Source organism: Cydia amplana, chromosome 3 (assembly GCF_948474715.1).
Source record: "Cydia amplana chromosome 3, ilCydAmpl1.1, whole genome shotgun sequence".
Lineage (NCBI taxonomy): Eukaryota > Metazoa > Arthropoda > Insecta > Lepidoptera > Tortricidae > Cydia > Cydia amplana.
The window spans coordinates 15,747,713-15,772,381 of record NC_086071.1 but is presented as its reverse complement, the minus strand read 5'-3'; the positions used below and the strand labels follow the sequence as shown (position 1 = coordinate 15,772,381).

Below are 24,669 nucleotides of genomic sequence, written 5' to 3'. Positions count from 1 at the left end.
CGTGTTTAGAGTGCCGCAATGCGAGCTAGGTATTGCATCAGCCTTCTGCCGCGTCATGCTACTTACGGCTACCCTCTTTTAGAATATTGTAATGGAACATTTTCTCTTTTATTGTATTTTATTCTTTCTTCTGTAACTCCGTTCTGATTTTGAGCACCTACACCAACTATATGCGGTTTCCCCTTGCTTTGCTTATTCCCCGGTGCTCATCATCGACGGCAATCAAGTACGGAGGAGCCCAATCTAATGCGGGTCGTTTATCCACAGGGTGCGTTTATTAGACTGAAACTCTTGGCGTCGTGTTGCAAGACCTGCGTCCCCAGTAGCACACGACGGCTCACCCCCATGCGCCAAGGACGAGGTGCCACACCCTACTCGCCGGCCGCCTACCCCCTGTGAAGACGTGAAGCTCCGTTTCCGGGGCCTCCACCACCTTTCGTCAGCGCCGACCACCAGCGCCAGGGCCAGGGGAGTACCAGCGATCCGCGGAAGCGAACCATACGGGCGTAAAGACCTCAGACCTTGAGACTTTTTAAATAAATTTGTGTTGGCTAATGGTGATGTTTTAATTTTCAAAGCCGCCATCTTAGTTACCGTCACACTGGCGCCTACAACGTGGTTTTCATGGTCTGGTTCGCTTCCGTATAGTAGTTGTGTGTTGTGCTTTTTCTTTCTTTTGGTTTTGTGAAACGTTTTTAATTTTTGGTTGCCGGTAACTGGCGTGTACCAGCGTATTTTATTTTTTTTGTGCAACATTATTGCCTTATTATTATTATAATTTTTTGTAACTGCTTGTGACTTTTATCCTAGGTATAATTGCATTTTAGCTGTTCGTTTTTTTTTTTTTTTAAGTTAAATTAAATTAAATTTTGCGTTAGATTGTTATCGCTTGGTTCGCGTCAGTTACATTTTAACGCTTATTTTAAATTTTATTTTGCTTTTGTTGCATTTTACTAATTATTTAGTTTTCATTCATTTCATCACCTCGTCAACCAAAACGTTAGTAATTGCAGTTTTGTAAAGAACGGAGTAGGGCATTAATTATTACTGCATTCTTCAACACATACCTATTTTATTAATAGTCATGGCATTTCTGGTAAAAATTTTGTCGTTGCAAAAGACAGAATTGGAATATGAGGTCGAAATTAGAGGTGCCCTTCCGGGTGCTAACGTGCAGGAATTGCGGATAGTTTTTTTTTTAGGTACTTAGTTTTTCTGTATGACCTTAAGTTGGTTGGGTTAAATTTATAATTAGATATTAGTGTGTAGTGAGATATTGTTTTGTTATATAACCTCGTCACCAGTATCCACCTATTTAAACGAAAAGTATTTGTAATGGTCACCAATTTGTTCGATTGGTGCCCATCGTAGTGTAAGGTCGCGTCAGTATTGTAAATCAATGCTGTAGCTTTTTATGTAAGGTATTATGAAAGGTTGAATAACAGATTACTACAAAAGGGGATGTAAGGTATTGGAATACAGGTACACAAACATACGTTATTATGGATTTTATTCTATATGAATAAAATCCTTGGTGACAAGCGGGGTAATGTAACGTAGTGTTACATAAACAATATAATTAAGTAAATTAACGATATTAACTTAGCTTTAAAAACTAAAAACTTAGGTAATAATTATAAATATAATATACATTGATAATGATTGATAAAATATTGAATGTAATGCATCGCCTTAACGGTATTAGTGCGAGGCGTCGCCTTAACGTCTTGACTGGTTCACAGGACCAGTTTTTTCTGCATAGGAGTTTATAACCAGAGCGCCCGCCGGGTCCCGACATTCCCCCTGCGGAGACGATTGAGGTCGGACGCGCGCTGCGCCCGCTCGGACATTATTTCCGTGTCGGGACGCACGCGCCGGTCGCGTCCGACCATATTTAAAGATTGATTTTTGTATTGTCTCACAACTACATATTTAGTTGTTTTTGAGATGTTCTTACATTAAATTAAGTGTGTTCGCGCCCCATATACGGGTAAGTTTTGAAGAATGCATTTTAAAACGTTAACGCCTTTAGGTATAAGACATTTTAGTAGTTAGCGATATCGAATAGTGTGTTAAGCTTACAGTGTTAAATGCTTGTTCGTGTTTAGAGTGCCGCAATGCGAGCTAGGTATTGCATCAGCCTTCTGCCGCGTCATGCTACTTACGGCTACCCTCTTTTAGAATATTGTAATGGAACATTTTCTCTTTTATTGTATTTTATTCTTTCTTCTGTAACTCCGTTCTGATTTTGAGCACCTACACCAACTATATGCGGTTTCCCCTTGCTTTGCTTATTCCCCGGTGCTCATCATCGACGGCAATCAAGTACGGAGGAGCCCAATCTAATGCGGGTCGTTTATCCACAGGGTGCGTTTATTAGACTGAAACTCTTGGCGTCGTGTTGCAAGACCTGCGTCCCCAGTAGCACACGACGGCTCACCCCCATGCGCCAAGGACGAGGTGCCACACCCTACTCGCCGGCCGCCTACCCCCTGTGAAGACGTGAAGCTCCGTTTCCGGGGCCTCCACCACCTTTCGTCAGCGCCGACCACCAGCGCCAGGGCCAGGGGAGTACCAGCGATCCGCGGAAGCGAACCATACGGGCGTAAAGACCTCAGACCTTGAGACTGTTAAATAAATTTGTGTGGACTAATGGTGATGTTTCAATTCTCAAAGCCGCCATTTTAGTTACCGTCACAGTACTAGGTACTTACTCGTATTTTTTTGCTGATTGGTAGTAAAGAATGTTTTTGTTGGTTTGGCACCGCCTTCAAAAACTAAGTAATTACCCGGATGATTATTAATTTTCTTATTATTAGGTATTAATTACTTTTTGGCAGAAATTTGCTTTACGACGGGACAGGGACTGGAGACGTATAGGGATGCCATATAAAAATTATTTTGTGCTTTTCAGTGGGTTGGTTTTTTGAAGGCGGTTCCCTTTTTTTAAAAAAGATATTATATTAAGTTATTTTATTTTGGTTTTATTTTTGTTTATTTTTAATTTTTTAATTATTTTTTATTTATTTTATTTTTTACTTTTTAGTGATAGGTAGGTACTTCATTTATTTTAGGTTTTGGGCTAAAATATACTAGTTTGTTAGGTTCTCTATTTAGTTTTAGTGTAATTTAGTATTAAGTTAATTTGGTTTGGTTTTCTAGATGTGACGGATGACCTAAATAGCGTGGGCCTATGTTGCACCAACCCTGAGTTCCATTAGGTGAGCCAGGGTTCAGCATCAGCTCTATTTTGGGTACTGCTCTCCCAAGTGCTCATCAAGATGTGACGGATGACCGAAGTAACGTGGGCCTATGTTGCACCAAACCTGAGTTCCACTAGGTACAGCCAGGGTTCAGCATCAGCTCTAACTTGGGTACTGCTCTCCCAAGTGCTCATCAAGATGTGACGGATGACCAAAGTAGCATGGGCCTATGTTGCACCAAACCTGAGTTCCACTAGGTACAGCCAGGGTTCAGCATCAGCTCTATCTTGGGTACTGCTCTCCCAAGTGCTGATTAAGATGTGACGGATGACCAAAATAGCGTGGGAATATGTTGCACCAAACCTGAGTTCCACTAGGTACAGCCAGGGTTCAGCATCAGGTCTATCTTGGGCACTGCTCTCCCAAGTGCTCATCAAGATGTGACGGATGACCAAAATAGCGTGGGAATATGTTGCACCAAACCTGAGTTCCACTAGGTACAGCCAGGGTTCAGCATCAGCTCTATTTTGGGCACTGCTCTCCCAAGTGCTCATCAAGGTGTGACGGATGACCAAAATAGCGTGGGCCTATGTTGCACCAAACCTGAGTTCCACTAGGTGCAGCCAGGGTTCAGCATCAGCTCTATCTTGGGTACTGCTCTCCCAAGTGCTCATCAAGATGTGACGGATGACCAAAATAGCGTGGGCCTATGTTGCACCAAACCTGAGTTCCACTAGGTACAGCCAGGGTTCAGCATCAGCTCTATCTTGGGCACTGCTCTCCCAAGTGCTCATCAAGATGTGACGGCTGACCAAAATAGCGTGGGCCTATGTTGCACCAAACCTGAGTTCCACTAGGCACATCCTGAGTTCTACTAGGTACATCCAGGGTACAGCATCAGCTCTATCTTGGGTACTGCTCTCCCAAGTGCTCATCAAGGCGTGTCGGATGACCAAAACAGCGTCTACCTATGTTGCACCAAACCTGAGTTCCACTAGGTACATCCAGGGTTCAGCATCAGCTCAGATCTATGTATACTAAAACCTTCTCCAGAATGTAACAAACACTTTTCTGAAAACCGCATCAAAATCGGTTCAGCCAAACGCGAGATAATCGCGAACAAATATACATACATACATACATACGGGTCAAACTGAGAACCTCCTTTTTTTTTTTTTTTGAAGGCGGTTAAAAAAAAAACTACTTACTAAATCTCGTTCAAACCAATTTTCGGTGGAAGTTTACATGGTAATGTACATCATATATTTTTTTTAGTTTTATCATTCTCTTATTTTAGAAGTTACAGGGGGGGGGACACACATTTTACCACTTTGGAAGTGTCTCTCGCGCAAACTATTCAGTTTAGAAAAAAATGATATTAGAAACCTCTATCATTTTTGAAGACCTATCCATAGATACCCCACACGTATGGGTTTGATGAAAAAAAAATTTTTGAGTTTCAGTTCGAAGTATGGGGAACCCCAAAAATTTATTGTTTTTTTTTCTATTTTTATGTGAAAATCTTAATGCGGTTCACAGAATACATCTACTTACCAAGTTTCAACAGTATAGTTCTTATAGTTTCGGAGAAAAGTGGCTGTGACATACGGACGGACAGACAGACAGACATGACGAATCTATAAGGGTTCCGTTTTTTGCCATTTGGCTACGGAACCCTAAAAATGACTACGCACAAGTGCCTCATCCACAGAATAACACATCGTCCAGTTAAATTAGATACGTTTTCAGTATTCCGCGCGCAACGTTTGCTTTTTCGTCCGCGAGAGCGCGTTCGTGCGTGCCGACCGACCACCCACGTACGATCTGGCCTGCACCTTTATTACTATGCCAATTAGAGTCAGTTTTGCTTGGGTAAGGTCCAGGGGTGAACTGGCCGTTTACTCATGTGCAGGACTAGCGATTCGGCTTAGATAGTAAATAAGGTTGCAAGTTTCAAAAATAGCTCCGTTTTTTTTTCCAAAATAATTACCTACTTAATACTCGTAGTAGTGCCACTGTATGAACGAATCCTAAGTTCTTATTGAAAAATTACGTACAAAACGTAGCGAAAATCTGATTACACCAACATAGGAAATTTAAACAACTTATCTGCGTCTCTGTCGCTCGAATATTCAGGAGCGATAAAGATAGAGAAGCGATACGATTATCGTAATTTCGATGCTGGCCCAGTTAAAAGTGGTATAATATTCAATGGGTTTGGAAACATCGGACAGGAGTTGTGTGACGCTTTAGACATGGCTAAATTTGGCTAGCTGTATGAAAAAGTCGGAAAAATACATGTCTCAGACGACTTACATGCTTATTAGTATAATTGATGCTAATCTTTATATATTACATATATCTAAATGAAATAAATTTGGCCACGTCTAAAACTGCTTTATAATTATTAAAATTCAACCAGATTCAAACAAAAACATTTATTTTATAACAACTTTATACACAAAATATAATTTTTCTACAATAACAACTATTCTTTGATTCGTGCCCCTTGGGGATAGTTGAGCACAGATCTAATCTCACAGCGGTAACTCAACTATGCACTTTATGTCAACGTAATAAGGTACAATTGTGTATAACCAACTAAATTTTGTAACTATACAGTGAAAACTCTATAGGAACGTGTTATCAAGGTACTCCTTGCTACAATAGTTATTTGTTTTACAAGGGGGCAAAGTTGTTGTTTAACCGCTCGTGCTAATATTGATACCCGAGCAAGCGAAAGATTCCAGAATTGAACCACGAGCGTAGCGAGTGGTTCGAAAAATGGAATCTTGAGCGTTGCGAGGGTTTCAAAGCACGAGGGTTAAACAAAATTTGCCCCCGAGTGAAACACAAGATTTTTCACCACACCAACACGAAGCAAATATTAAATGTAAAATATCAAACAAATTCAAACCAAATCAAATCCAAATGAATGTTATTAAATATTTATCATCCAAAATCATCATTTAAAAGTCAATTCTACCAGCAAACATAAGAAAACAACTCAAAATTTGCATTTGATTACTTTGCCTCACATGTGAATAAAATGCAACTTTGCTATCGGTTTTTGAAGTGCAAAGTAAGCCTTTCCGAGCTGGTGTGGTCAGTGGTGAAAATAGTTATTAACCTAATCTATATATAGTCGTCATGATTTCCTAAACGTGAAAAATGGAGTAAGTATTTCTTTTAGTTCCTTGTCAAATTCATTGCTTTGTTCAACTTCCATTTTTGAATATTTTTTATCCTCTTGAGGTTCAATGTCCTAATACTAGTACAAATTACCTCCAATGAAATTTAGATCTTAATGAAATGGAACAGAGTTGCTTTTATTTTGTTTCGTTCGATTTTAAAACAAAACAAATTCAACTTTATTTTCTAATACCGTTGATTCAAATTCGATTGCCAATTTTCCTTTTATGGTGGGCCGCTATATGATCGAAGTTTGTAACTACAAAATGGTAATAGGAACTATATATTCATCTTAAAGTCATCCTACTGGTATAAATTCTATACTTTTTATGAATTAAATAAAGTTATTTCTATTTTCATGGTTTTCCTTCTAGTCGTATCATAACAATATATGTTTATATATAACTACTACTTTTCGTTTCACTTTCTCGTTATAATTTATGAATCTCTCTTGCACCAACATTTATATCTCTGTTTGACCCAATGGTCGACTGGTAGAGAATGCCTTTTGGCATTAAGTCCGCCATTTGTACATTTTTCTTTGTGCAATAAAGTTTAAGTAAATAATCATAGTATGAACATTAAACAAAGCAATCGAAATAAACTTTTCACATATGAAGGGTCAACGGAAAGAACATGTCTAGTCACATTTTTCGGAAAATGAGATTTTTATCTCAAAATGAAGAGCTCTTAATTACCTATTAGTTATATCTTTTGCTATCACTGTATAATAAATGAAACACAACTTAATTTTTAGTTAAATAATACCTGGTCACGGAATTACCATACGTTTTGACATTGTTCCAAATTTTAAAACCGCGATTACTCAAAATGTCACTAGTGTGACTAGACATGTTCTTTCCGTGGACCCTTCATATTTAATATCTCTTGATTAATTGGAAATATAACATTAAAAACTGATGCACAAATGTATCCTATTAGGGTCTACTTCAGTTTTAGACTCTGAAATGATCAAAAATGACTAGTTAGCTATCTTCAGGTCACAAGCTCTTCGCCTTCCTGTCTTTCAACAGGCTAGTGATAAAGAACTCGCCTGCCCTATAAGAGGACCTAACCAGTGGCCCACTAGCGGTATACAGGAACCCGAGTTCGTTGCCTCTGCGTTCCCAGTGCTGGAACTTGGCTGGGGTCACGTATTCGAATACTTTGAGGTGCCGCTTGGTCGGCTGCATGTATTGGCCAAGCGTGAGGCAATCTACGCCTACAGAGCGCAAGTCTGGAAGATAAATTAATAAATATAATAATAAATAAATATTATAGGACATTATTACACAAATTGACTAAGTCCCACGGTAAGCTCAAGAAAGCTTGTGTTGTGGGTACTCAGACAACGATATATATAATATACAAATACTTAAATACATAGAAAACAACCATGACTCAGGAACAAATATCTGTGCTCGTCACACAAATAAATGCCCTTACTGGGATTCGAACCCAGGACCGCGGCTTCACAGGCAGGGTCACTACCCACTAGGCCAGACCGGTCGTCATTAACATGAATCTAGTATTTTAAAGATCGGTATTCCTAGGATAGCGGTGCCGTCATATAGCGGCCGTCTCCATACTAAATAATACGGCTAAATATGGATGTCGTAGTATGGAGACGGCCGCTATATGACGGCACCGCTATCCTAGGAAACCAGAGCATAATGCTTTGGTTTCCTCCGATAGCGGTGCCGTCATATAGCGGCGGACTCCATACAAATACTACGACATCTATATTTATTAGCCGTATTATTTAGTATGGAGACGGCCGCTATATGACGGCACCGCTATCCTAGGAAAACCGATCTTAACTGGATCAGGCGTGAGGGGTAATGACCGAACAGGATAGTCTTAATATATCTTTCAGTAGGAGTAGCAACAAAAGCGCTATTATTTTTTGTCACAGTCTCACATTTTTTTTTATTCCCCACCATAAATTAATATGGATTATGGTGGGCAACAAATAAATTCGACCAATGATAGTGTCGCATTGCCTATGTTTTGTCCCTCACGGACGCACGCGTATACCACTTCTATAGCATCCTACCATCTATGGAAATTAAGAATAAAGTACGAAACAGTTCAAAAGTCGTTTAAGAGTATAACACTCTTACGGTAGATGACGCTAGGCGCCTTGCTAAGGCGCGTATGGTGGAGATATTCGCTGTCCTTGGGTGAAGTCTCGGTAGCTCGATTGGCAGAGCGATGGGCTAGTGAGCCAGAGACGCGAAATCGGGCTTCGCCGGAAACATTGAATTTCTCAATTTCTCAAGGATAAAAGTCGCCGCCAAAATCAACGTCCTTGCAGAGGTTGGCGCAGCATGGCCTTATCTTCCATACCCTTCTGTAGTTCATCATCTCATCATTCACCTGCTTATTTACACTTTATTTCGTGTCTCTAGACTCCCTACTAAAAAAAAAACGTTTTTTCAATAACCATGTTGTTTTTTTTTTACTTTTTTGTTTACACGGGCATTATTAGATCCATAAGTATTTTATTAACACATTAAAATTAACAACTTGATCAGATAAAAGTTGCATTTTAGCAGCAAAATGGCAAAAATCGTGTGTCCCTGATTTTTGTATGGGAGTCACTGACAATCCAACCTCTAGACTGAGCTTAGGCCAATTCTTTCATGAAACCGATGCTGCCAAAAATACGGGGGTGCGGGGGGACGAGGTGAGCGAATCCCGTGCCGTGATTAGTCCGTTCAAAGACACGGACCAATCACGGCACGGGATTGACTCGAAGATGGAGTAACGCTACCGTATGTGTGGCAGAGGGGGTAGCGCGACTATGCTATGTCTAGAGGTTGGATTGTCTGTGATGGGAGTAAGCTTTTATCTGCTGCGTTACTGTAAAAAATGCAACTATTATCGGATCAAGTTGTTAATTTATTGTGTTAATTAAATACTTATCTAATAATGTTCGTGTATATAAAAAAGGAAGAAAATTAACATGGTTTTTGAAAAATCGTTTTTTCTTTGCTAGGGAGTCTAGGGACACGAAATCAGTGTTCTAAAAGTTGATTCACCCTGTATCTGCTTGTAAAAAAATTGTGTATCACCAGTTTACCTTTCATTGTCTGCTCGACTTGCTCATCTGTCTCGCCCAGGCCCAGCATGATGGACGTCTTTGTGACAAGATCGGGGTTCGACTCCTTGGCCGTTTCTAGCACTTTCAGCGTTTGGCGGTACCTGTATAAAAGGCATTATTATTATTTATTGTGTTTTATTTTTGTCCTTTTTAAGGAATATTATATTTATTATGCGGGCCATGGCAAAGCATAAAAAATAATTATTGAGTGGTGTTTTCTGTTATTGTGGATGAAGTCAACATTTTCCTAGTTATTCTGCTATTATTATTAGGTTATAGTTAGGTATTGCTTGGAATCAAGTACGTAGTGTTGAATCAGAGGTGAGATACCTAATATTACTAATATTACTAGTCTGAGTTGATCTCGCGAGTTAAATTCGCAGTTTTGATTTTTTTAAACCGGCCAAGTGCGAGTCGTCCTCACGCACCAATGGTTCCGTACCATTCCGTAATATCTAGCAAAAAACAGCAAAAGATAACGTTTCTTGTATGGGAGCCCCACTTAAATATTTTTAGTGTTCCGTACAAAACTTTGTTCACGGAACACTTATTTTATTCTGTTTTTAGTATTTGTTGTTATAGCGGCAACAAAAATACATCATCTCTGAAAAATTCAACGGTTCATGGTTACAGCTTAGTGACGGACAGACGAACAGTGGAGTCTTAGTAATAGGGTCCCGTTTTTACCCTTTGGGTGCGGAACCCTGAATACAGGGTGTCCCAGAACTACCACGTCACAGTGACACCGGAGGTAGGTCAACTCAAGATAAATCTAACCAGCCTAACATGGCCACAGTAAAAGTTGCACGGTTATCGAGTTATTACCGAAAAAAAATGATTTTTTTAGTTCTGGGACACCCTGTATATACTTGTATGTTATTCACGCATATAGCTCATTGAGAACCTTTTTAGGGTTCCGTACCCAAAGGGTAAAAACGGGACCCTATTACTAAGACTCCGCTGTCCGTCCGTCCGTCCGTCCGTCCGTCCGTCTGTCACCAGGCTGTATCTCACGAACCGTGATAGCTAGACAGTTGAAATTTTCACAGATGATGTATTTCTGTTGCCGCTATAACAACAAATACTAAAAACAGAATAAAATAAAGATTTAAGTGGGGCTCCCATACAACAAACGTGATTTTTGACCGAAGTTAAGCAACGTCGGGCGGGGTCAGTACTTGGATGGGTGACCGTTTTTTGCTTGTTTTGCTCTATTTTTTGTTGATGGTGCGGAACCCTCCGTGCGCGAGTCCGACTCGCACTTAGCCGGTGTTTTTTAACTAGTTTAAAAAGGCAGAGCTCACCCCGCCCTCCGGTCCCGGACGAAAGGCGTCAGGCGCTCCACGGTCTCTATGTTGTGCGCAAACACGTCCAGACCGCAGTTGGCTATCGTATCGATGCAGTTGCGATTGCCTCGGAAATCGGGCACCAGGCATTCTACTAGTATCTCCTTGTTCCTGTAAACATAACAAATTAAACTAGAGCGGTAGGTTCAGGTGGGGTAAAAGGCCATTTTATTTAAAGTTGTCCCCTACACTTTTTGAAGTGAAAACTTCTTTAGCGGCGCTGTGCACTTTTTGTGATGGGGAAAAAATGTTAAACTCGCGAGAGATAAGATTCGTAAGACGTAAGACGGACACGTGATCTGATCGAAAAACTGTTACAATGTCATTGAGTTTTTCTTTATTGATTTAAATGCCATCTAGTGAGTTTCCCTCTAACTGGTACTTATATAACTCGAGTACTAACAGTGATGTGCTTAGGGGTTTCAAGTAATGCGACGAAATAACGCTAGATGGCGTTTACCTCAATTATACATAGTGCTGCAGACATTTTGCACTAGTCATTGAGTTTTCACTTCTGCCGGCACTCCCGGAGTGCAACCCGTTGTTTTTTTTCTATCCTAATAGGAGAAAAAAGTGTCCCAAGGTTTTTATTTCCATTCCGTTACCATTTTCATGGACTTTGTATGGCGGTCACGGAGTGGACAGATCGAAAAATGTACCTACTTATGGAAATTTTGGGACACTTTTTTTTCTCCTATTAGGATCAAGAGAGCTCGTGATTCTGAGTAGAAATAACATAAAAAATCCCAAATTTGAAAAAAAAAGTGTAGGGGACAACTTTAAATAAAATGGCCCAAATATAAGACACGGGTAAAAAGCAAGGGTCTCCCCAGATATATCGCCGCGGAATCGGCACAAGCCGTTAGGAAAAACCTTTATGTCTGCGCAATAAGAAATAGCAAGCCAAATAAACTTCGGCTTGCCTAGTGAACATTTTGGCACACCGCTACTACACCCGATATTTCGAATTATGGAGCAAAGTAGGTACAATTTACGGTACCTCCCATAAGTGTTACTGTAGAAAGATATAGACGGCTAAACATATGTGGCGAAGCAAACATTGTAGCGACGATATATATTGAGAGGTCAAACTTACATAAATCCAGAAGCGCCTTGGCGGACCGCGTGGTGGTCTATGTATGGTGATTTGGAAATACTCTGCTTTTATCGACAGCTGCATATATCCATTAGGGGCACTGGGTCACGGAGTACTTTCTGGTTGCTTTTCACTTCAATTGCAGCGACAGAACTCGAGATATGAATTATTTTAAACGGAGCGCGGAGCGATCGCAGCCATTTCGATTCAACGGCAGAAGTTTTTTTTTTCGCTAGGTGGCGCGGTCATAGGTCGCGCCGGAAGGAAGGGCTTTGAAATGAATGTAGTTGCCAGCTCAAAAATATCTCGCCAATATACATGAAAAATATATTCTATCCTAATTGTGTTGCTTTGTATGTAAGAAAAAATATATCTAAATATGCATAGAAATTAATTAATACTAATCTGTTCCTCGACGGAACAAACATAATATGTATTATTATTCGTAACATTTATACTCACTGTCTCTTTATTTCCCTAACTGTTTCTGCGAAGTGAGCTGATCCTCCGTCCGGCAAATCTGTGAAGGCATAAAATAAGATTCGTTGTACATACATTAGAAGGTAGGTAAATATAATAGTCAATTGTTTTACAAGGGGGCAAAGTTGTTGTTTAACCGCTCGTGCTAATATTGATCCCCGAGCAAGCGAAAGATTCCAAAATTGAACCACGAGCGTAGCGAGTGGTTAGAAAAATGGAATCTTGAGCATTGCGAGGGTTTCAAAGCACGAGGGTTAAACAAAATTTGCCCCCGAGTGAAACACAAAATTTTTCATCACACCAACCCGAAGCACATATTAAATGTAAAATATCAAACAAAATCAAACCAAATCAAATTCAAATGAATGTTATTAAATATTTATCATCCAAAATCATCATTTAAAAGTCAATTCTACCAGCAAACATAAGAAAACAACTCCAAATTTGCATTTGATTATGTGGGAACACTTGATTGACATCGTGTGTTTTAACGGAAACACAGAATTGTTCTGATAAGAACAGTTTGCGATCGACTGACAACTCTGCGATTAAACAGAGAAACAGGACGTGCCCTGATAAGGGCAGTTTTACGTTGCCCTGAGAAGGGCAGTTTGCGTGCTCTGAGAAGAACAGTTTTATATCGTCCTGACAAGGACGGATTAATATCCGGAGCCCCTTGTTGCGAATATCCGCATCCGCATCCGCAACCGCGGAACATCCGCATGATTTTCAACATCCGCATCCGCATCCGCATCCGCATCCGCATCCGCATAAAATCGATGCGGATTTAATGCGGATGTGGAACAGGTCGGTACAGGAACGTCTTAGCATTGGCGTAAGTGCTACACTGCTAGGTAATTTAGTCATTAACCAAAAAAACCTATTAGAAATGAGCAGTCAAGCGTGAGTGGGACTTAATGTACGGAACCCTTGGAACGCGAGTCTGACTCGCACTTGGCCGATTTTTTGAAATAAAAATTACTAAAATGTAATATTTGACGTTTTTTATGATACTATCTTGACATCCGCATCCGCATCCGCATCCGCGGATGTGAGCCTTTAAAAATCCGCATCCGCATCCGCATCCGCGGATGTCAAAAAATCGGCATCCGCAACATCCCTGATCCGGAGCCTGCAGCATCCCCGTCGGACTCGTCGTGTCTTCAACCAGCGAGAGCGTAGCAGCGGAGCGAGACACGGCGCACGACGAGACGTGCCTTTGCCTCACATGTGAATTACTGATACTACTACTGATAGCGAGCTGGTGTGGTGAAAAATAATGTAAAACCTGTAAGTATTAGAAAATATCGATCGATTGTAAAACATCGTGAGGAAACCGGCCTTATCCCAACAAGGCCTGATTTCCCCTCTGGGTTTAAAGGTCAGATGGCAGTCGCTTTCGTAAAAACTACGTCAATTCTCGGGATTTGTAGCCAAGCGGACCCCAGGCTCCCATGTGCCGTGGCAAAAAGCCGGTATAACGCGAGGTAGATGATGATGATAAAACCTGTATTAGAATCTAACAGACCTATTTTATTTTTAAAGCGTAGGTTTCTGTTGTAACTTGGGCAACATGCCCAAATGTTCTCCTCTACAGGTCGCTATTCTCAACCGATTTTAGTAAAATTTTATGGGCAAGTTCAAGAATTAAATAAAAGAAAGAATTAATAAACTAACATATTACATACTAACAGGGCAAGGTAAATAAAAGCTTGTAAAAATAAGTACCTACTTATACGAGGATCGCAGGGCAGAGAAAGGATAATTATCAATGATAGTTATCTTGATAATTATCGATTTGATAATAACCTAATAAAATTTATAAAAAGAGCAGAAAACGCCCCAATTATTTTTTACTATCAAAGAATTCAAAGAAAATTAACATAGATCTATAGCACCATCCATACCTGCAGGGCCGGATCTAGGCTAGAGCGAGTGGAGCGGCCGCTCTAGGCGCCGGATGGCAAGGGGGGCGCCAAAAAGGCAAATGAGAAAAAAAAGTTTTAAAACTTTTAAAAGACGCGATTGTGGCGAGAGGTGAGGGGCGAGGGTGGAAAATACGCTTGAAAACTTCAACGAAGGGCGCCAAAAGCGAGCTCTACCCTAATCAAGGGCTCGGGCCGGCACTGCATACCTGGGATAATTATCGCGATAATTATCATTATCAAATACTATAATTATCTGGATAATTTCGAACCCTTAGGGCGACTTGCACCATCCCACTAACCTGAAGTTAAGCGGTTAAACCGTTAAAGCAGTGACAAATTGTACTGGTAACCAAGATAACTCCAGGTTTAACCGGTTAACCCCGGGTTAGTGAATGGTGCAAGTGGCCCTTAGAATCATATGTTTGTTTTACCGTCTCTATCGACTGAGGTCAGCACGATGTACCCGAGGCCCCACTGAGCGACGGCGGTGGCGGTGTGGCGCGGCTCCAGCGGGTCGAGCGGCGGCGGGGCGCGCGAAGTTTTCACGGAGCAGAACATGCAGCCTCGCGTACAAGTGTCACCCATGAGCTGGCAAATAAAATATACTTACTGCCACTTGCACCATCCCACTAACCCGGGGTTAACCGGTTAAACCGTTAATCCATTGTCAAATTGTACTGGTACTGGTACCATTGTAACTCCAGGCAAAACCGGTTAACCCCGGGTTAGTGAATGGTGCAAGTGGCCCTTAGTCTGTTAAGCAGGATATGTGAGTAGCAATGTAAAGCAAACTAAGTATGATATCCCTAGGAAACGAAGCAAAAGCAGCAATGTACATTGAACAACGATGAAATGTAAACAAAACAGTTCCACAGATAAGATATAAATGACACGCGATTTTCGAAAAATTCAAACGTAGTGTTGCTAACCCGCGTTTTTTCAATATTTGCCCTCTTTTTCTACTGACAAGATTGCTTGACGAGCTATATATATTATGAGACAGTCTTACACAAGTCAACCTATTCCCACAGTAAACTCAATAAGATTTGTGTTATGAGACTTATGAGTACTAGCCTTCGCCAGGATTCGAACCCAGCACACTCAGGAGTGTATGCGGGGTGTATTCATAAACAGGGTCACTATAAACTAGACTTGGAGATTGTTGAAACACATAATATATGTTTAATACATGTCTTGAATTTTGTAAAATAAAATGACTTAGCTAAACTGAGAGAAAATTCCTCCCTTGCCCAGTGAATTGGCGCTATACAGCGCAGCAATGCCACCAGCATTCTGGACACCCTACCATCTAGCGCCAAGCTTTTTTTACCTGTACGTGTATAATTGAATAATTGTATACAGATATATGTATTTTGTTCATTTAGTGTTATTTTCATTTATGTATTTTTATGTTTTTCTTTTCATGATAAGCAAATTATATTTTAGCTACTCATGTGAATAGAATAAAACAATTACAAAAGCTCATAACTATGAAATCTAAACCTTTCAGCCTTCAAAATTATTTGTAACTAAAAATATATTATTCAATATCAAATCACTAATGGAAATATGTAATCTACTTATATAGTATCAAATATTTTTTCAATAACAAAAAATTACCATAATTGTAGCGGTAGACATGCCCTGCTTGCCCCCGCTCCAACATTCCCCGATGTTTGGACAGCGGGCCTCCTCGCACACTGTACTAAGCTTCAGGCTACGTAGTTGTTCCTTCACCTCATTGAACTTTGACCCTGAAATAATAGCGTACAGAATACAATTCATTATTAGTTTTAACCCCTGGAGCGCCCCAGTATTACAGTAGTATGGCATTCCTATACTAACTTGTTAGTTACCTAGTTAGTTTTAATCACTAATGATAGTCATTAAGTTTCATTTATTTAAGTGAACCAAAATATATGCAGAGTGGCACACAGAGGATGTAATTAGCTGTGTATATTATAAAAACTATTTCAATTTATCTATACTAAAACTGTATACCTATGTCATCAATTAATCAATGTCATTATACATTATAGTAATTAATAATAAAATATGTTTATTCAAAAAGTTTGCACATAGATCCAGAATAATTCTTACAATTAATTGAAATGGAAAGTTGTTCAGCGAATGTCTGCGCATGCAGGCCTCGTCACAACAGCCCAAAGGACTTCAAGCAACACTGTTGTTCTGCCACCACTATTGTGACATTGATTAATTTATCTAAGGGTACAAATGACCGTAGTTATGCAGAAAACTACCAACTCAATTTTTTTATCAATGCAGAAAGCGACCAAAGTCACTGAGTTAGGGTGTATGTCACTTTGACAAAAATAAAAAGTTGGTCGCTTTCTACAGAACTACGGTCAAATAGCATGCATAGCTTAACACATTCAGTGCCAAAAACCAAACTATCAAGTATTTTATGATTTCGTTCCCAGGCCGGACGACCCGATAGTCGGGATCCGATAGTCGGGATCGTGGTACTACAGCTTTATATGACGAAATTTTTGTGGCCTGGCATGGTCGGTGTGGATGTCTTGTTTGGCTGGGTGGCAATGTGTTAAACGCGACAGGTATGGTGACAGGCGATAAAAACGCAACCATGCCACCACCGCAAGTGTACGTAAAACAATAAAATGTGATTGATAATATCCTATATCACTCTAACATGTAAAACATATTATAATTGTACGAAGTATATTTCACTTAGGAAAGCTATATACTTGACAAATGTAATTCCTACATACCTGTTGGTATAGAGGTCTTCAACCACGGTGGAAGCTTCAAACGCTCCTGTTCTCCCTTCTCTCGTTTCAGTTTCCCTTCATACTCATCCCAGTCCTTGGGTCTATCTTCCGCTATAAAATCCGATAGCCCGGGTCCCTCGCGAAGCTTCTCTCTTATTGCCTCCAATTTTGCCGTGTGCTTGCATCTCTGAAACTGTGTAAACAAAATCATTGTAAAAACAAGAGGTTTCGTCACATAATCTGCGACACTCCGTAGAGACTAGGATATTAATAAAAATCGGTTATACTTCTGGAGTTCGGCCGATCAAATATGATTTTATTGAATTACGAAACATATTTTTTGTGTTGAATTTATTTGCGCCTCTACGTAATAACACTCAGCTCATGGTTCAATGGTTCGTTCGACTTGATTTTGATTTGATTTGACGTGACGACTTGACGTTTGACTTTGACGTTCAACTCAATGTCAATATTGTCAATGCGTTTCGTTGTCATCATAAAGCTAGTAACAGACAGACTATCGGACCGGACCGCGACCTTGGAGCGTCGCACCCATGGTCTAATAAAAATGGTCTTCTCTTCCCAGAGTGTCACTTGCCTACGTCACAATAACATTGCCACTTTATTTCAACATAACATGTTACATGGGTACATTATATCTATGGTTAATAAGTTAAAATATTTCTTTATAATTTTCATTTATATGTATTTTATCTTAAATTTTACAATAACACGTCATTTTTAATTATTCGTTAGCAATATCTTCCGATTCACGAAAGAAATTTCAGACGTTCGGGTAATTCTGTTTACACTACTGGCAACACAGAATAGCGCTGTCACATTTGACAATCCGCCATGTTGTCCCTGACCGTCATCCTTGTCGAACGCGTGTTAGTTGTTATTTCCTTCTCGCTCAGTGTCAGCAGTCGCAGTGTTTTCCAAACTTTTCACGTCGTAAGCTTGGTAATTAATGTTTTGTTACGAAAATGGTTGGCTGTTCTATTCGGAACTGTAAGAGTAGGAGTGAAAAGGGCAGTATAGATTTGTTTTATTTTACTATGTTTCTACATGAATAACTTAAAATTAATGCCGTTAAAATCATTTTCACCGTTGGTTAAAATTCTCCCACATTTTAAAGTTTGAGAACCTGTAAACAGCATGATGACGTAGGCAAGTGACAGTTAGGTCATTCGCGAATCTCGGAAGAGAGTACCTGGCGGAGTATATTATTATACCATGGTCGCACCCATAAGTGGACGTAGTTTTGCTCTTCTCTTTCCGCACAGACTCTAATATTCCCTATTTATTAATCAGATTGGCAAAAAAAACCCGTCTGGACTGGCCTTTATTTAAAAAACATGTCAAATTACTTTTTTTTACTAGTCGCAACATTACTAATATTAGTACAACATACAAGTATTTAATAATTTTTGTTTAATTACAAAGAAAAAAAAAATACTTATATGAAATAGCATCTTCATAAAAATGTAAAGTTACTTAGTTTGCAGTGTTTCTTAAAATAATTAGTTTCTTGTAAATATTATGGTAACAAATTTAACTTAAAGTGTACTGTGATTGACTTTTGAGTACTTTATGGTTTTTGACCATCTTTTGACAATAATTTGTGACCTTGAATTATAGCATAGCAGCTGTCAACTTAACCAACAAGCGAGTGAAGACTGAAGAGTTAAGCGAGCTCGTAAAAATGGAATGATCAGTTTTGTATTCGTTATTCGTTTTCCAAGATTTTCACGATGAGGAACGTTAATCCTCATCTCTTAGGAGACAAAATGGACGAGGCGGTGACGCACTACATCACCCACCAGCCGAGTGGAGTGAGTTTGTTTTGATACTTGTTGACGCGACAAAAACCATCTCGGTTTTGGATTCGTACACAATTTCACTCTTATATTTTATCTTGTGTTTTGAATTTAGCTGTCCATTTCATCATCTTTTACTCAATAAACCAGATGGCCAGAAACGTTTGTATATTTTAATTTTAGTTAAATGGTAATATTATGGTAGGTATTTTGATTTGTATTCTGCTCAGTATTGTTTCTGAGCTACATGTATTTTTTGATATAAATAAGCTTTTCTATGATTTTATTTTGATCGTTTTATATAGTATTAGAAGCAACTGATAAATAAGGGTTTGGTTTCCCAGCACAATTCCTTAATTTCAGGAATATTTTGTTCAGTTTCTAAAATGAATGCTTGAATGCATATTTTAAAGATAATGTTATTTTGCTCATTGTAATGTCATCTTTCTTATGAATTACTTTTGATGGAACGCCACTTATAATAAAACTAGCTTCTGCCCGTGACTACATCTGTGCTCAATTATGATGTCCGTATTGTCCGTGATAAAAACTATCCTATGTTCACAAACTATCCAATGTTATCCAAATTGGTTTAGCGGTTTAAGCATGAAAAGGTAATAGGTAGCATTTTTTGCATTTAAAACCTTATTAGTAGGGATACAAAGTGTATCTATGCCATTTTGCATAAAATATTATTTTAGTTTAAGCCAAGGTTTGTAACACACAAATAAAACTTCTCTTTCTTCCGTCCAAAAGCAATTGTGACTGTTTTGCCAATTTCTCAGTGGCTAAAACTTGTCTAGACTAAAGTATTTAGAAGTAAAAATGTAAAATACCTATTTGTGACGTTATCTATGAAAAGGGACCTTATTGCCGATGGCGCTTACGCCATTATTAACAATGCTCCGATATAAATACAATGCCGCGCGACGCTGTGCGGCGTAAGCACCATCGACAATAAGGTCCCTTTTCATAGATAATGCCCCATTTTGAGTGTAATCTGTGTAATTAGTGCAGCTCGGCAATTTATTGATGTAACAGTTTGAATAAAATGTTAATTATTATCATGTTTCCAGTCCGTTCATGTGGACGCAAACACACTGGCGCTGAATATACAAGAGGATGAAGGCAGCAGAGTCGTAACAGTCATGCCACAGAACTTCAGTCAGCAAATGTGCCGGTATAGTAAAATTTATATGATCTAAATTAGTTATATAGTACTAGCGACCCGCCCGGACTTCGCACGGATTAACAAATTATGCATACACCTTCCTCTTGAATCTATTTAAAAAAAAACCGCATCAAATTCCGACAGACAGTGGGAAGCGACTTTGTTTTATACTATGTAGTGAAGAGGGAAAAGTGACACCCGAAAATGAAATGGGAAGGTGATTTCCCACCAATGTGGGTAAGAAATTGAGTTAGGGTTGATTGGAAAACTCGAGAAGGCCTTTGTCGGAAAGCCCAACAGCCTGACTGGCTAAACTGTAGTCTGATTTGGAGGAAATATAAAATAGGGTGTAAAAAAACTATTTCTACTTTGAAGTGTTTATTCAAAAGGTATTATTTTATACTTGGAAAACATTAAAGCTGTCTATAAACTAAACTAACATTCAAATAAAGCAACTTAAAAATTAAACAACAATTTCTACTTTAAAATTCATATTATAAACATACATTGGGGTTATGGGGTGTTATGGGTAACTTTAATAACTTTGATTATTATAAAAGATTACCACACTATGAATTAAAAAAAATAGGTAGTAAGCTCCAATAGTGTTTTTACAGCTTTTACCTATTTTTCACCTATGTATGATTATAAACAACCTAACCTGAGACCTAAAATGCATAATACAGTTTCATTTAATCTTTCCGCAGGCAAGTATCAGTGGGGGAGCACGTAGAAGGGTGGGGGGAAGAAATGCTAGATCCGGACGGTCGGCTAGCAGCCATCGTGGCTCAGCTCGCCAAGAGCGGAGCCCCGCATTACCACCCACCACACAAGGTAACTTTTGTTTCACCAACTTAACCCTTAAGGGCCACTTGCACCATCCCAATAACCCGGGGTTAAGAGGTTAAATCGTTAACCCAGTGTCAAATTGTATTGGTAACCATGGTAACTCCATGGTTAATCGGTTAACCCTGGGTTAGTAGACTGGTGCAAGTGGGCCTAAGGTGCAGTGGGTTCGGCCAGCAGAGTTTTTGAAAATACATTGCCCTTTTTTAGATATTATGAATATGGTTGCCAACAAATTTAAATAGTAATTTTGAGGCCTTTCTGTAGTAACTTAATCTATTCGAAACCTGATTTAAACAACTTTCGCTTGATAGAAAAAAGACAGTAGTAAAAAAATCATAGTTATCCAATAAATGTATCATCATCTTCCTCGCGTTGTCCCAGCATTTTGCCACGGCTCATGGGAGCCTGGGGTCCGCTTGGCAACTAATCCAGTAATTGGCGTGGGCACTAGTTTTTACGAAAGCGACTGTCATCTGACCTTCCAACCCAAAGGGTACACTAGGCCCGTATTGGGATTATTCCGGTTTCCTTACGATCCAATAAATGTATAATTTCCTTTATTAGTATACCTTCTGAGATTGGTCTGCAGCCCACACCATCTTGTGTAACTACACAGCCCCTAACATAATTTTTGATCACATCATACGTCATACGTTTTGAAGAATTCCAATTATATTTATTTTCAGCTAACCTCAGTGAGGGGTGATGTGGAGTCTTCAGTTATGCTAGATGGCCAATTGAGGCTTTTCAACGCGCAAACTTTGGTGAGTCTAATATTATTCTACGCATTTGTTTAGGCATTCATTGATTGTATAATATAGGAGCAAAGTTCATCCCCACTTGTTAGATACATGGCACACCAAGAATAAGCGGGCATCTCGCTCGTTTCTTCCCAGAACGTGCAGAATGTTTGCCTCCTGAGGTATTCCCTTTGCGCTACGACATGGGATTCTTCAAGAAGCGGGTATTTAGGGTTCTCAAGGGTCGGCAACGCTTCAGTGGCTCCTGTGATGTTGCTTATGTCCATGGGCGACGATGACCGCTTCCCATCAGGCGGCTCGTCTGCTCGTTTGCTGACTATTACATAAAAAAATATGTGTAAAATTAAAGAAAAAAAAATTGCCGCCGAAATTGACATTGGCCCGATATGGCGCCATTTGTCTTGTGATAGTAAAATCACGGGGACGTACATCTACATTTACTTAGCAGCTAAGTCTTAGCTGTAAAATTCCAATCATGATTTCTTGTTAGTCCTTTCACTATAAATAACTCTTTGGTAAAAGCTTGTATAACTAAATTACCTTTACAAGTTCAGTTTCTTTGACATCTACAGTTCTACAGCAATATATTGTATAGACTAGATCAGTGGTTCTAAACCGGTGGTCCGCGAAGTTATATAATAAATATAAATAAAATAATCTTTATTGCAACTTTGAGTTATAGGTAACATAACATTGGTTCCTGGCTCTCAAAGTAGGTTTCCCTGTCTCAAGAGCCAGTTCCTTCCCAATTACATGCGTAGGTAACTTGTAGGTAAGGTAGGTAACTACCTACCTTACCTACAAGTTAGACATTTAATATTACAATTTCAACAATATTTTAATAAGAAAGATATAAACATGCGAAACTATGATGTGTTTGTGCGCGCGCGTGTGTGAGTATTCTGTGTGTCTGATTTTTAGAATATGTGTGTGTTTATGTGCGTGTGTGTCCGGTTATTTTAGATTGTATGTATACTAGATATTATACTTATATTTATTATTAATCTTTACATCAATATGTCCTTGTCACACTCAGGAGCAGCAGGGTGACTCAATAGTGGTGCAAATGCCACCGCTACCGCCTTTACCACCGCTGCAGGAGATGAAGCGGTGCTCCGACGCTGACTGGTTCAACAAATCTAAGAACAACATGAAGGTATGTCGAACTAGACCTTCTTTAGGGTTCCGTACCCAAAGGGTAAAAGGGTAAAGACTTTTCTGTCCGTCTGTCACCAGGCTGTATCTCATGAACTGTGATAGCTAGTTGAAATGTTCACAGATGATGTATTTCTGTTGCCGCTGTAACAACAAATACTAAAAAATACGGAACCCTCGGTGGGCGAGTCCTACTCGCACTTGTCCGGTTTTTTTATCTTCTTGATTTAATTTATTTTATTCATACCATATCGTCATTTGGTAAAGTTATATTATACCATTTATACCGTACCTTAACGATAAAACTGCTTGGCCTAAATTGAACCAAAATAAGAATGACTGCATGAGGCCTAGAAATGAATTATTTTTATAGAAATTAGACCTTTAAATAACTGTTTAATGTAATGTACCTAAACTTCTTCCCTTGTTTGTTTTGGAAATTATTGTGAATTCATTATAATTATGTACCTATTATTGTTAGATTTTTTGATTATTGCGCTTATAATTTTGTTTTTGACGATGCAAAATGCTGATTCAGCCATTAACTAGGTAGGTATAATTTATAATTTGTATATATTTTGATGATGCATGAAATTAAAAATTATTGTAAATATACAATGACATAACTACCATTAGGTAATCGCACTTTTGCATGTTCTAATTTAATTTTTATTTTATTTTATTATTAATATCTTTTTGTTTTAGTTGAGTATTAAGTAGTAATGTATTAATTTTCCAAATTGTAATGTATTAATTCTGATTTAGACATTGACGATACAAAAGCGATCCAATGGATCCTACTTGAATAAAGTTATTTTTATCTTTATCTTTATCTTTTATACAAAATATACACGTCACATGATACCACGGTAGCTAGGGCATGGGATTTTTATTCTACAAATATTTTTTTCGAACTTAAATTTTAAATTATCCTCATTAAATGTATAAACAGATAACATAATACAAAAGTTATACAAATTATGCGTCATTAATCATTATTAAACTGACTAAACCTATATAGTGCCAGTCTATATAGTCCTCTTAGATAATTATTTGCTATAAAATCACTACTTCTACTATAGTCCATCGCAAATGTCCACAGACCAACAGTGTGCTAGACTCCGAAGGCCAAGTTCTAGAGTTGTCAGACGCGTCTCCGGGCCAGCACCGGCAGCCCAGCAAGAAAAGCCTGCCACACAAGAAGCGGATATCCCGGAAACTTAAGCGGAATACTGGCAACACCACCCCGCAGCAGGTCAGTATCCTATCCTAGTAACAAATGTCCACAGACCAGCGTACTAGACTCCGAAGGCCAAGTCCTAGAGTTGTCAGACGCGTCTCCGGGTCATAACCGGCAGCCCAGCAAGAAGAGCCTGCCACACAAGAAGCGGATATCCCGGAAACTTAAGCGGAACACTGGCAACACCACCCCGCAGCAGGTCAGTATCCTATCCTAGTAACAAATGTCCACAGACCAGCGTACTAGACTCCGAAGGCCAAGTCCTAGAGTTATCAGACGCGTCTCTGGGTCATAACCGGCAGCCCAGCAAGAAGAGCCTGCCGCACAAGAAGCGGATATCCCGGAAACTTAAGCGGAACACTGGCAACACCACCCCACAGCAGGTCAGTATCCTATTCTTATTTATTTATAGCCTTATATCAGAAATACATTTTTTTATACAATATCTAAAGTTTTCCTTAATCTACGATAACCAGAATACAGATCTTTATTGGTAAAAGCAGATTTTACAGGTCACATTTTATACACTATTTACACAAAATATATGTTGGTAGGTACTTACATATGTTCTT

General features: G+C 39.2%; 2 protein-coding genes and 1 long non-coding RNA gene across 3 annotated transcripts in view; 2 read left to right on the top strand and 1 right to left on the bottom strand.

The window, feature by feature from the left end:
• The window catches only part of LOC134662859 (uncharacterized), a 320,585-nt gene extending 315,698 nt beyond the window's left edge, over nucleotides 1-4,887 (top strand). The window contains exon 3 of the long non-coding RNA XR_010098091.1: nucleotides 4,388-4,887. This is a non-coding gene — a long non-coding RNA (uncharacterized LOC134662859). The remainder of the gene's footprint in view (nucleotides 1-4,387) is intronic.
• A 2,507-nt stretch (nucleotides 4,888-7,394) lies between these two features.
• LOC134662791 (lipoyl synthase, mitochondrial) lies at nucleotides 7,395-17,490 on the bottom strand. The gene is made up of 8 exons (XM_063519093.1): nucleotides 17,389-17,490; nucleotides 17,102-17,294; nucleotides 15,972-16,105; nucleotides 14,783-14,939; nucleotides 12,406-12,463; nucleotides 10,806-10,958; nucleotides 9,481-9,602; nucleotides 7,395-7,632 (listed from the first exon to the last, which is right to left on the bottom strand). Exons 1-8 carry the CDS (start codon nucleotides 17,434-17,436, stop codon nucleotides 7,397-7,399), a joined length of 1,101 nt encoding a protein of 366 aa, XP_063375163.1. The 5' UTR covers nucleotides 17,437-17,490; the 3' UTR covers nucleotides 7,395-7,396.
• Nucleotides 17,491-18,787: 1,297 nt separating this feature from the next.
• LOC134662701 (uncharacterized) overlaps nucleotides 18,788-24,669 on the top strand; it is a 30,782-nt gene continuing 24,900 nt past the window's right edge. The window contains exons 1-7 of the mRNA XM_063518974.1: nucleotides 18,788-18,936; nucleotides 19,998-20,101; nucleotides 20,800-20,926; nucleotides 21,628-21,705; nucleotides 22,739-22,858; nucleotides 23,960-24,112; nucleotides 24,147-24,296. Of these exons, the coding sequence (XP_063375044.1) occupies nucleotides 18,856-18,936; nucleotides 19,998-20,101; nucleotides 20,800-20,926; nucleotides 21,628-21,705; nucleotides 22,739-22,858; nucleotides 23,960-24,112; nucleotides 24,147-24,296 (813 nt within the window). The 5' untranslated portion in view covers nucleotides 18,788-18,855. The remainder of the gene's footprint in view (nucleotides 18,937-19,997; nucleotides 20,102-20,799; nucleotides 20,927-21,627; nucleotides 21,706-22,738; nucleotides 22,859-23,959; nucleotides 24,113-24,146; nucleotides 24,297-24,669) is intronic.